Below are 12,004 nucleotides of genomic sequence, written 5' to 3'. Positions count from 1 at the left end.
GTCAGCCATCCATCACCCTTTACTGAGCGCCTTCATTCTGTGTCCGACAGGGAAACAGGTGCAGGGAGGAAAGGCAATGGAAACAAAAAAGGCAAGGACATCCCTGGCCAGGTGGCTCAGCTGGTTGGAGCATCATCCCTTACACCAAAAGGTTGTGGGTTCGATTCCTGGTCAGGGCACACACCTAGGTTGTGGGTCTGATCCCTGTTTGGGGTGCATACTAGAGGCAACCAATTGGCATTTCTCTCTCACATCAATATTTCTCTCTCTCCAAAATCAATAAACATATCCTTGGGTGAAGATTAAAATAAATGGCAGGACTTTCCCAGAAGTTTTGCTGCTGGGGAGAGAATGTTCATGTATAATGTTTAACCGTCAACAAGAGCAGTAACTAAGGCCTTCTAGCATAGAACATCCTGAACAATCCCTTTATTTACTTCCTCATTACCGTTTGGTTATTGTTACTTAGGCACAAGTAAATACCCAAATAAAATACTGCTCTGATGGCAGTTAGGCGCGCCAATTACCCCCTGGATCAGCTGGCCCTGCCCACAGGCGAGGTATTACATAAACTACCCGATTAAGTCCAACTACACGTGAAAAGAAAGAAGACCACAGGAATACATACAGATAGTAAACTTAGAATAGGAAAATAAGTGAGATACTAGAAAATATATGGTAATAGCATTTAAAACTGAGGAGGACTGGGAAGAGGAATAAAGAACCAGTAAGGAAATAGCCCAAAACCAAAGTCATTATCTTTGAGTAATTTAAGCCATTTTCCTCTCCCCTTCAACTTCTCTGTGTTTTCAGAATTATTTGTAGGCAATGAAAATTACTTTTAAAACTTCATCAATCATTTTTAAGCACAGTAGTGGAGAGATATTCAGGCTCTGGAAGTTTAACTCTGAGTTAATAAAATTATTTTTTCTGGGGAAAGGGTTGGTCTTGACTATGAGAATGTAGCACCTGATATTTCACCACATTTTGAGGAGCCAATCAGCTTCTCCATGACAAAGGCTCACCCAGTTGCCAGTGGACAGATTTGAGAATGGGAATTGCAACACAGACAGACCAAAGAGCAAGGCAGTTCTTCAAAAGAAAAGGCGAGTTTGGAACATCCGCCCTCTGCGGTGCCGTGGTCACCTTCAGAAGCTACAGTGCTAATTTAACAACGCTGCCTCTGCTCAAAAATGTTCTGTGGATTTCTTCCTGTTTTATTTTACACACACACCCACCCACACACACACACACACAAAGGGGAAGGAAGGGAGAAAGTAAGGGAGAGAAACATGGATAAGAGGAACTTCGATCGGTTGCCTCTCGAGCGCACCCCCAACTGGGGTCCTGGCCCATACGTAACCCAGGCATGTGCCCTGACTAAGAATCGAACCAGTGGCCTTTCAGTTTATAGGCCAATACTCAACCCACTGGGCCACACCAGTCAGGGCTCCTGCAGATTTATTAGCAAGTGGAAAAACTTTGAAAAATAAGGGGGCACTCGTGTATAACATAAAATTATTTAAATTCTAATATTGTGAAAATGAGGAATTTTTAAGCCAAGTAATATGGTTTTAATAAAACCAACAAAGTATGACTCTCAAATAACGTGACTTTTTCTTCTGTTGCTCAGAGCTAATTCCACACGTTTTTGTGCCAGTATTTGCCCAATGGACACGAAGGATCTACCGCGTGGAAGACCCTGGGCTTTGGTGCTGGGAATGTAACTTGACAGAGAGCCTGCCACCGCCAGCAGAGAGCCCCTGGTGTGTGGAGACAGACAGGTTCCAGCAGGAGGCAGAAACACGAGGCCCACTCGAAGGGCACAGGCTAAGAGCCGTAGGTTCAGAAAAGAAAGCGAGTACCCTGTCGCCAGAGGCGTGATCGGGAACACTTCAGTGTGGGCAGCGTTTGAGCAAACCAGGAAGGCTATTCAGTAACTAAGAGGAAACGGGGAGACGGACGATGTTGCTTTGCGTCTGAGCAGGCGCAACCCAGGGGTGGAGCGGCTGCCGCAGCCGAGCACAAGGTACAACTGGGGACAACGCCCGGCTCACTGTGCCTGGAACAGAGTGTGGGAAACTGGACAAGAGAAAACTAGGAAAGATAAATTGGAGGCCAGCCGCGGGAAGCCTCACATTCCTGGCCTAGGGGAATAAGCATGTATTTCAATTTCACATGCTCCTTTCTCTCTGTTTCCTGTTTTTCATGATGTGAATTCATTTCCCACTAAGTAGTAGCCAACTCAGATGACACACAGAAAAAAGAAAGGCAGAACAGCTTGTCATCCATCAAAGTCACTCTGCTCTTGAAGGAGACAGGAGGGGCAGATTAGATCTAGGAATGACAGACTTATTAAACATTTTAAAAGAAAATTCCTTCATCTACCAGTATTTGCATAAATGCTTATTAATTCAAGGTCTACATGAAGCATCTGTTTATTCCAAAAATTCACAGTGCACAGGCTAACAAAACATCGTTTCCCTTTCTGATAACATGACCTCACTCCAATTCATACAACTGAATGTATTGAATAAATAGCCACGTTAAACGTAGGTTAACTATTTCTACCGTACTCACTTCTGTACTTACTGTTAAACCTGAATAAAGAACTACTAAATGAGAGCTCTCCCTCAGGGAAAATTCTACGACAGGGACCCCTCACTTTTGGGCACAGAAGAAAGCTGGTACCATTGCCCCCAAACTGTATTTATCCCAAAGGTGTTCGTGATCAAAATTTGGGGTCTGGTACCTCAGAAGAAAACCTTTCACGAGCATGTTAAAACACCCGGCGAAACAGCCCCAGGCCGGCAGCTCGCCTTTAGCACTTGGAGCGGCCCCTCCACACCCCCCGACACCCCAAGCAGAAAGCGTCCTTTTCCTGCGTATCTGAGGGTCTTCCCGCAGCCGCGCTCAGAGGCCCTGAAGGGAGACTCATCTCTGGGACGAGCGGTTGCCACTGTGTATCACGAGAAATAGATCGGTCCACCAAACCACCACCGTCTCACACCGAGACGCCGATGTGGTTTGGCCTGAAGATCTTCAAGTTTGAGACATCACGTTCAAAAGAAACTGGTCCCTGATGTCACAGTTTAAAGGATAAGATGCAGTTTGTTGAGAGGTTACTTTGAACAAGGGGTACTGGCATCTGAATTACTTAAGTATCTCTCTTCCCAGAAGCTGCCAAGCACTGGGGCACTTCGGGGACTTAGTTCTTCCCCAAAGCCAGCTCAGGCAAACTCCCAAATGGGAATAATGCCGCTCACTGGTGCGTGTCCTCTTAAGACATTCCTTCTGCTTACCGAATTTAAACTCCACGAGAAAGCACTACTTACAAAGACAAGAGGAAGACCACCGTTCCCTGCAGGTTAGCCAGCACAGCCAGGGTCCTCCAGGAGCGGATGAAGTACCCCAGCAGCGCGCACTGGGCAATGCCAACCGCGAAGAAGAGGCCGCCGATAGACCCTGGTTCGGGGAAAAGAGGCCTGTTACTGCAGAGGCACTGTCTGCAGACTGTCTGCCACCACCCATGTCCCAGAGCCGATCCCTTCCCTTCAGAGGTCACTGGGGAAGAAAAACCCACCCAAACACAGAGCGTCCGATGATACTCTAGAAGAAAAGACGGCAAACAAGCGGGAGACAGGGAAGGTCAGATAAAAGACACCCACCGCCTGCGGTCAAGGTGAGTTTGAAGGCTGTGCCGAAACACTTTCGGTGCTGTCCGTGGGAGTGACATCTACCTGATCCCGCAGCGGAGGCTTGGCAATGTTTTTTGCAACATGACAATAAGGGTCTTAGGTCATGAGACTATGGCAACAGTGGGACTTCCTTTTGTCACGGATGTCCTTATGTCTGTCCCTGAAATCCTTATTTTACATCACAACCTACCTCCTGATTCTCCCTATTGCCCTTCCCCACTTAATTTATCACCATCAGATGTGACAGCTTATATTTGTGTTGTTCTTGTCTGTCTCTCCCAAGTAGAATATAATAAGCTCCATGAAGCATGACTTCCTGTCAGCACACTGATAGGAAAAAAATCAATCACGGGGTGGTTAAGAAGCCCACATTTTTAAGAATAAATGCTGAGACGGGTATTGAATCCACTGGCTTGCCCAGTACACTCGCAAATTCTATACCTCCATCACACTTTCCATATCTGTTACTATTGCTAATAGTGCCAGAAATAGCTACTATTTATGTATTAGCTACTGTGTACTGAGCAGTAAGCCTTTTATGTGTATTATCCTAGAACGCAGGGACCATTATTAGCCATCCACAGAGTGAGAACATAGCTCAGAAAGGTTAGGTGCCGCTGGCCTAGGACGTGGCGCTGTGTGTGGCTAGGCCGGGACTCGAACCCTGGACGGTCTGACACAAGGGACTGTTTTTGCACACTCCTCTCTCATGCTGCCCTTCCGGGGAAAGGTGGGCTTCTGTGGGCAGCCCATAAAGATAGGCTGGGGGGATCCTGTTACACACATTTTCTACAAACGTTCTGTAAAATGAAGGTTTGCTTTTACTCTTGCTCTTAGGTTACCGAGCTAAAACTAAAAATAATGGCATGTGTCCTATGTGCCCCAGGGAAGCAAAGGAGGAACCAAAGGGAGAGTTGATGTGACGTCACGTTCCGTGTTGAGAACTCCGAAGCAGAGCGTGTGGCCCAGTAGGTAGGTGAGGGTGAGACCTGTCCAGGACCGTGAGATCTGAGAGACACTAGGGCCATCCCTGACTGAGGAGGGGAAGCTTCTCAGAAAGGGCGAGGACGGAGATGAGAAGCCTCTGACCTCCAGGCTCCAGGCACCTCCAAGGCCCGGTTTGGTCATGGCAGCCAAATGATTTCCCTGTACCCACAGGTTAACAGCGTTGCCTCTCAGTCACAACCAGTAAGACTTGGTGTCACCTGGATAGGAGGGACACAAGGACACAATTCAAAGGTTCTATTCTGATGGCCTTGAGAACTGTCATGACATTACTACAGATGGAGGTCGCACAAGGTGACGGGGATCTTGTAGCTGAAAGAAAGCCTCCCGTTGTGTTTAAGAGGCCAATGGACACTCACAGCGAATGCCCAGCAAGAAGCCGCACGTGAATGGCAACAGGGATTAGGTGTAGAGACGGAGAAGAGGTAAGGCTCTGGGTCGTTTGGTTTAAACATTCAATTAAAAATAAACATTTCAAACCACCCCTTTTGCATTCTGGAGTACCAGAAGTGGTTTTGTAACTGTTTACGGGCCTTTGGATATTCCTGCCTATTTTTCAGATTTCTTTTCTGCCCGTTCTAAGTTAATGTCAAGTCTGCCAATTCTGCTCAGTTTGCAGCAGTAAAAACCACACTTCAGGTGGTTGAGAAAACAGTGTCTAGTAACGACTTCCTTTTTGTAAATGGCACCAATGCTCCATCTAGTTTTTAAATGTAAGTCTTGAAGTTTCCTTGATTCCTCTTCCTTGTCCCCTCTCAGCTGATTCTTTCACAAGTCATGTTCCCACCCAAATCCAGATGGAACACACCCTCCTTCCTCCTCCTCCACGCCCCACCTTGTCAGGTTTCACTTCCCACTGCCAAGTTCCATGGGGCCAACCCCAACAGGCTCCTGAATGGCCTGTCAGTTTCTGCCCATGCTGCTCCACAATCCATTCTTCCCAGACCTACCAGAGGGATCTTTCTGTGCGTACGATGCTACCTATCGCTCCTCTAGTTAATTTACCCACTGGCTTGAACGTGGAGGAAAAAACAAATTCTCACTTAGCCTATCACGGGCCCCAAATCATCCAGGACCTTCAATTTGCTCTCTCCCCAGTCTTCCCCTGCCTCTCGACACTACAGCACAGGCATTTTTGCAGGTCCTCAAAGCAGCTCGTTCCTGCCTCAGGACCTTGGTTCTTGCCATTCCATTCTTCTAGAATGTTCTCTCAGAATTTTATACAACTAGGTCTTCCTCATCATTCATGTCTTAGATCAAACACCTACATCAAAGTTTTCTCCATTTATCCTATTTAATATAATTGTCCTCCACAATTACTGTCTAGTCCATGGTCCTATTTAATTTTCTTCATCATACTTACAATTTTCTGAAATCACCTCAGGTCTGTTCTGCCTGTTCTGATTAAAACATAAGCTCCATGAGAACCAGAACCTTCCCTCACCTACCCCATTGCGTCCACCCTTTTATCCCACGTGCCTGAAACAGAAGAGTCTGGTCCGTGGGAGGGTCTGTTTAATAGACAAGTCTTTTGTGGAACAGAGAGTCAAAGGAAAGCTCTAAGGACACACAGCAATGTGTTAACCGTGGTGGCTTCCGGCTGGGGAGGGCTACATGTGTTCTTTGTACTTGACTGTATCTCTTGATTTTATCTTACAGTAGACATCACATTTTTTTTGTTGTAAGATACTTATACAAGGGGAAAATAAGTAATATATTAATATGAAAATTTTCACAGCTGTAGCATTTTATTTCTTGAGAAGGTGATCGGATGGTTAAAAAGAATACAGAATATGGCCTCAATATGAAACTAAAAAAACAGTAAAGAAATGTTCCAATAAGTACTCTCTGTCGGCTTGAACAGACCTGTAAAAGCCAGAAAGATCCATGAGACATGGATTTATAAAATAGGATAAGAAGGCTCTGAGAAAGGAGTTTCCAACATTTCCTGTCTGCACCACTTTTCAGTTTAAAGTAAAAGCAGTGAACGTCCTTGTGAGGAACTTGACATTCTCCCCATAATCTGAGGCAGCCTGCAAGGATGGGGCAGGTTCACCTCTGGGAGTCAGGCCCCTGGGGAGACTGTCTTTGGAGAAATACAAACAAAATGACTCAATCAAGGTCAGACAGGACCAACTTCGGAAAGCAAATCTAATAGTTGGACAGAGCACTTCGCGTCCAAGTGCATTTTTAGGCTCCAGGGTTACATTGGTGCCCTGCAGTTTTCAGGAGCAGCTCCTCACCTTCCCCTGTGCATGGATTGAAGCAGTACCTGCGAGTGCCCAGTAGGCGGTGCCCACACATTCATTCAGCAGGACAAAGGCCACCAGCGACATCCCTCCGTTCATCATGCCCACCAGGAAGCGGGTGGCGGCAAAGAACTCATACGAGGGGGAAAACCCATTTGCAATAGCAAATAAGATGTCAAGAGCAAAACCTAGAAAGAGAGTAACAGTATTCAATAATCCAGAGACAAAACAGCATTTGATAGAAGTATTAAATTTTATTCATTAGTTTGTAAAATTAAGTCTTGGTAAACTTAAATTTTCTGAGCCTTTGGTTTGTTTTTTAAGAGATTTCTTTTAAAACTGTCAATAAAAACTGAAATTTTCTTTCTTTGTTACCAGGTGATTTCTGTCCGTCATGCACAGTTTTCAATTACGCACAAAAATGCTGGAAATTTACAAAATCCTAGCTCATACTCAGCTTGTCAAGAGAACTACAGTGAGTCCTGCAGAGCTCATTTGAAATGAGCCAACAATGCAAGGAAGGAGGAAATGGATCTAGCAGGCTGTCTCGATCTTCGTTCTCCCTAGAAACGGCACAAACTAGAATCTGGGGGTGCCTATGGCACCAGCATCTCTGAAAGCTCACGGTGCTGCAGTCAGGCCATCCCCAGCGATGCCGGAATCACCTCTGGCTGCCGTCTGGCCTCTTACCTGTGTCGCGAAACCCAGCTCTGTGTCCACATGACAATTCCCTGAGAACCGGAAGGAAAGGGGCCCCTTACTGCTTCCTCTGGGAAATCTGTCCTCTAATTCAGCTCCTGAACACGCTGACGGATTACCTGTGAGGTAGACCTTCTTCCTCCCAAAGCGATCCGAAAGCTGACCGAACGAGATCACTCCCACAAACACACCGCTGAAGAAAAAAGAGCTTGCCGCGCTCACTTTGTAGGATCGGTTGGCAATTAAAAACCACTAGAGGAAGTAATGACAAAAGGGAGACATTTAGGTCACTGAAAAGCTGGCTGGAGGGAGTTAGCCCTTAAAAAAAACATGTATGACAAAACTTGTACACCCTAACTTCTCTGCTGCATGGCCCACGATGGCCCAGAATTCAGTAGAGCATCCACCCTGGACAACATCCAAAAAGACCTTATCTCCAGAAACACCGGAAATCATTATTACTATAATGAGATCCCAGAGTGCTCTATACACGTCATGTTACAGCACAAACACAGTGCACAGCAGCTTATCGCTCACGCATCTGTTTGTCCCTCATATTAAGCCCCTGCATTTGCATCTCTCTGACGCCTAACACACCACACGAGCGACATACAGGAGGCAATAAATGTCCCTTTTCTCCAATAGATGAATGGGTTTAAAATTCCTTAAACACTTTTCTCAAAATATTAACCATTCAATGACCATATAATTCAGTAATTCCCTGTCTTGGGTATACACACCAAAAGAACTCAAAGCAGAGATTCAAGCAGATTGTTTGTGCCCTAATGTTCGGAGCAGCGTTATTCGTCATGGGCAACAGGTGGAATCAACCCAAGGGTGTATGGACAGAAGAACAGATAAGAAAACGTCGTATATTTGTACAACGGAATACTATACAGCCTTAAAAAGGAATAAAATTCTGACAAGCTACGACATGGACAAACCTTGAGGACACCATGATAAAATGAGAAGACTGTCAAACAAAGCTGAAAAGAGTCTGGAGGCTTTGCCAAAACTAAGGGATGGAGATTTACTCACATAGCTGGGCAAGAGTTCACAAGGGTTCCAAAGAAGAAAGAAAAGTTCTTATAATAAAGAGTGCATCCTGAGAATTACATGTTCTGCATTCTTAGCCTTAGGATTGGTCCAGGACGGGTACCAGTCAGCTGTCAGGCCATCAGATACCAGGGGAGATATACATGAGTCCTCCAAGGGGCGGTCAGAGGGTCTGGACACGGGGGTCCTCCGGCAGGTACACAGACGGTTACCTGGGGGTCCAGAGGTACACCCAGGCATAGACATACAACTGGAAAGTTTAAAAATGCTTAAGCTCCCAGGCCAATTAGAATGAGAAGAGAGTCCTCGCGTCTTAACTTTCATCATGTTATTAATTTTAGCAGATTGGTAAAGTGACTATTTTATACCTTCCCTCTCTTCACTCTTTCCTCATATGAAAGAAACAAATATTGTATGATTCTACTTCACGAATGCGTGAAAAGTATGAACAGGGGAAATGCCTGGCAAGTCTTAGTCCTCAAACCTTTCCAGCTGGAGGCAAAATAACCTGTGGACTGGGCCTAAGGTGGCTTTGTGTCCCCAAGAGCTGTTGGTTGTGACTACAGACTGAAAACTAAAGTTGTTCTTTAGGGTTAGTCAGCATCACTGTGTTATTTCATCCACACCTATGAAAATGTGTCCTCAGCTCAGCAATACAGAAACTCCCTCTGTACATTCATGCAATTGTTCCCCTTCCCTTTCTCAGGAATGCCCCTTGCCTTCACCCCCTAATGGGAACACTATTTCGGGTTCTGCCTGAATCAGTGCTTTGAGAATAGCCGTTATTTTTGGATCTCAAATGAATGCTTGTTGCTTCTCACTGAAGGCCTTTTATTTTTAGGTTAACAAGTGTGATGTGCTTCAGGATAAGAAATGTATATTTGGTCTTCATTCACTGTTCCTGGCGTACAGCTCCTGAAGCCCTTGCAATTTCCTGTGGAAGGGCCACAGGGGCATCTTTCGTTACTGTATTCAGTTCTGTTGCCGGTGCCTGAAAAAGCTTCAGAGGAGTAAAAGTGCCAGGGAGGTCTTGTGGTTTACACAAGCCCCTTTCCACCACACCTCATTATGCTGATGAGGTGACTTCTAGGAAGCCCCTTAGACGGAGGCTGGTTGCCAGGGGAACGAACCCCAGGATGAGGGAGTTGGAACTTTCAGCCCCACCCTCTAGGCTTCCAGGGAGGGAGGTCATCGACTCAGTCGCCAGTGGCCAATATTTTAATCAACCACGCCTATGTAATGAAACCTCCATAAAAGCCCAAGAGGGTGGGGCTCCGAGGGCTTCCGGGTGGTGAACGAGTAGAGGCACTGGGAGGGTGGGACCCCCAGAGAGGACAGGGGGCTCTGTCGGGAGGGTGGGACCCCCAGAGAGGACAGGGCGCTCTGTCCTCCATAAAAATTAAATTCCATAATAAACCTGAGAGCTGGTGAGTGACGTGTTTTCCTGAGTCCTACGGGCTGCCCACACGGGTTCACCTAACTCAAGGAGAAAGCTGTAGGAACTCCTGACTCGGAGTTGGCCGATCACAAGTGCAGGCGGCAACTAAGGCTTGAGACTGGCCTCTGAAGGGGGCGGCGGGAGCAGCCTTGTGGGACCGAGCCCTTACCCTGTGGGATGTAATGTCTACTCCAGGCCGACAGGGCCCCAGCGGAATGGAATGGTCGGATCCCCAGATGGCGTGGCAGGAGAGCCTGATGTGAAACACGCACACGCGCGCGCGCACACACACACACACACACACACACGGTGGTGTCGACCTAAGAAACGTCCAACCCTGTACAGAATTTTTATGCATCCATTGGAGCCAAACTGATGACAGTTGCTGGACAGTAAAATCTCAACGGATTGAGGGAATACTCCAGAAAATGGCAGTTTTATCACTGGTTTTATACATCAGACTCAAAGGGGGAGATGTAAGGGGGCTACGTGGGATTCACTGGTGGTAGGTCAGGGAGGCAGGAGAAAGCAAATTGGGGAAGGGGGACCGTCTGGGACTGGATGAAAAGGAGGAGGCACAGACGCACACATCTACATTGGTGGGCATGGGATAGTTAATTAACAGTTAACAGGATAACAGTAGCAACAAGGGGTCCCTGGTCTGGGGCTCTGGGGCAGTGGTTGTGTCCTGGGGGATCTGGAGAAAGGAAGCTGCCCTGACGCGCCAGAGGAGAGTCATTGTAGAAACAAAAAGCCCCATAGACAGACTCAGTTAAGGCAAAGATCGACCCTTGTTGAGGAAGATACTGGCCTGGGACAGATTACTCGTCACGACTCGCTTTTGGTTAGGAACTTTTCATTTCAGACCATCCTGTGTGGTTCCTTTCGGTCTCCGAGTCTGGAGGGCCATCAGGCGGGCCTCCCCGGAGTTTGTCAGGTTTGGTACTCGGCCACTCTCCGTCCACACCGGCCGGAAGTGTCCGAAGAGGAGGGTGTCCCTCTCCTTGGAGCAGTCAAAGCCACGGCGACAGGAAGCAGAGCAGTGGTTCCCCGGGGGCTGGGAGAACCGGAACCGCTGTTTAACAGGCACCGGTTTCAGCGCCGGATGATGAGGACGCCGTGGAGATGGATGGTGGTGACGGTCACACAACGTGAGTGTGCTGAATGCTACCGCATGGTGTGGGCCCCTCAGGCACCATTTCCCACCAGAGCACTGACCACGGAGCCCCTGGTTGTTGCCTGTTCCCCGAACACCATCTCCGTGTGCTGCGAATGTTCACTGTGAACTGTCCGGTACCCACCGATGTAAAAGTAGGTGTCTCCCCATTTGACTTTTTATCCAATCCCCTCCCTAATCTACCACCAGTGAATTTCGTGCAACCCCCCTCAAGCCTCCTCCTCTGACTCGAATGTATGAAAGTCGGCTGCAAAACTGCCATCCCCCAGGGTGTTTTCTCAGTCCACTGAGATCCGGCTTCCCAGCAATTGTTACCCGTCTGGCTCAGACAAATGCGCGATAATTCTCTGCAGGTTTGGATGTTTCTTACGTCCAAACCGCACACTGCAAAGTGATGAACATGGTACATTTTATGTTGTGGATATGTTACCACAATAAAAACATCCCTTGAGCACTATTATCTTCTACTTTGGGGAAACGTGTAAGCTTAAAGAGAAAGTAACCCTCCGATCAAAATGCCATTATCTAAAGCCCTGGCCAGTCATGGGGTAAAGCGATCTTTGTTATAAGGATGAAAGTCCACCTGTGTCGCAGACTTGCCTCAGAGAACTACGAGGATGCTCAGCCTTCTCCCTCGCAGCCTGTTTTCCAGAGTCAGCAAAGACGGGGTCATGAAAAGCCC

At 47.2% G+C, this 12,004-nt stretch overlaps 1 protein-coding gene across 3 annotated transcripts in view; it reads right to left on the bottom strand.

Annotated features, from left to right (window-relative positions):
• Nucleotides 1-12,004, bottom strand: part of SLC22A15 (solute carrier family 22 member 15) — a 63,928-nt gene that overhangs the window by 23,144 nt on the left and 28,780 nt on the right. For all 3 annotated transcript variants that reach the window (XM_037038771.1, XM_037038772.1, XM_037038773.1), the window contains exons 3-5: nt 7,771-7,903; nt 6,976-7,140; nt 3,336-3,465 (exon numbers count right to left, since the gene is read on the bottom strand). In XM_037038771.1, the coding sequence (XP_036894666.1) occupies nt 3,336-3,465; nt 6,976-7,140; nt 7,771-7,903 (428 nt within the window). The remainder of the gene's footprint in view (nt 1-3,335; nt 3,466-6,975; nt 7,141-7,770; nt 7,904-12,004) is intronic.

The sequence above is a fragment of the Sturnira hondurensis genome, unplaced genomic scaffold (assembly GCF_014824575.4).
Source record: "Sturnira hondurensis isolate 20B ecotype Veracruz unplaced genomic scaffold, ASM1482457v3 Scaffold0024822, whole genome shotgun sequence".
NCBI lineage: Eukaryota > Metazoa > Chordata > Mammalia > Chiroptera > Phyllostomidae > Sturnira > Sturnira hondurensis.
The sequence above is the reverse complement of the archived record's forward strand: the minus strand, read 5'-3'. Positions and strand labels throughout refer to the sequence as shown.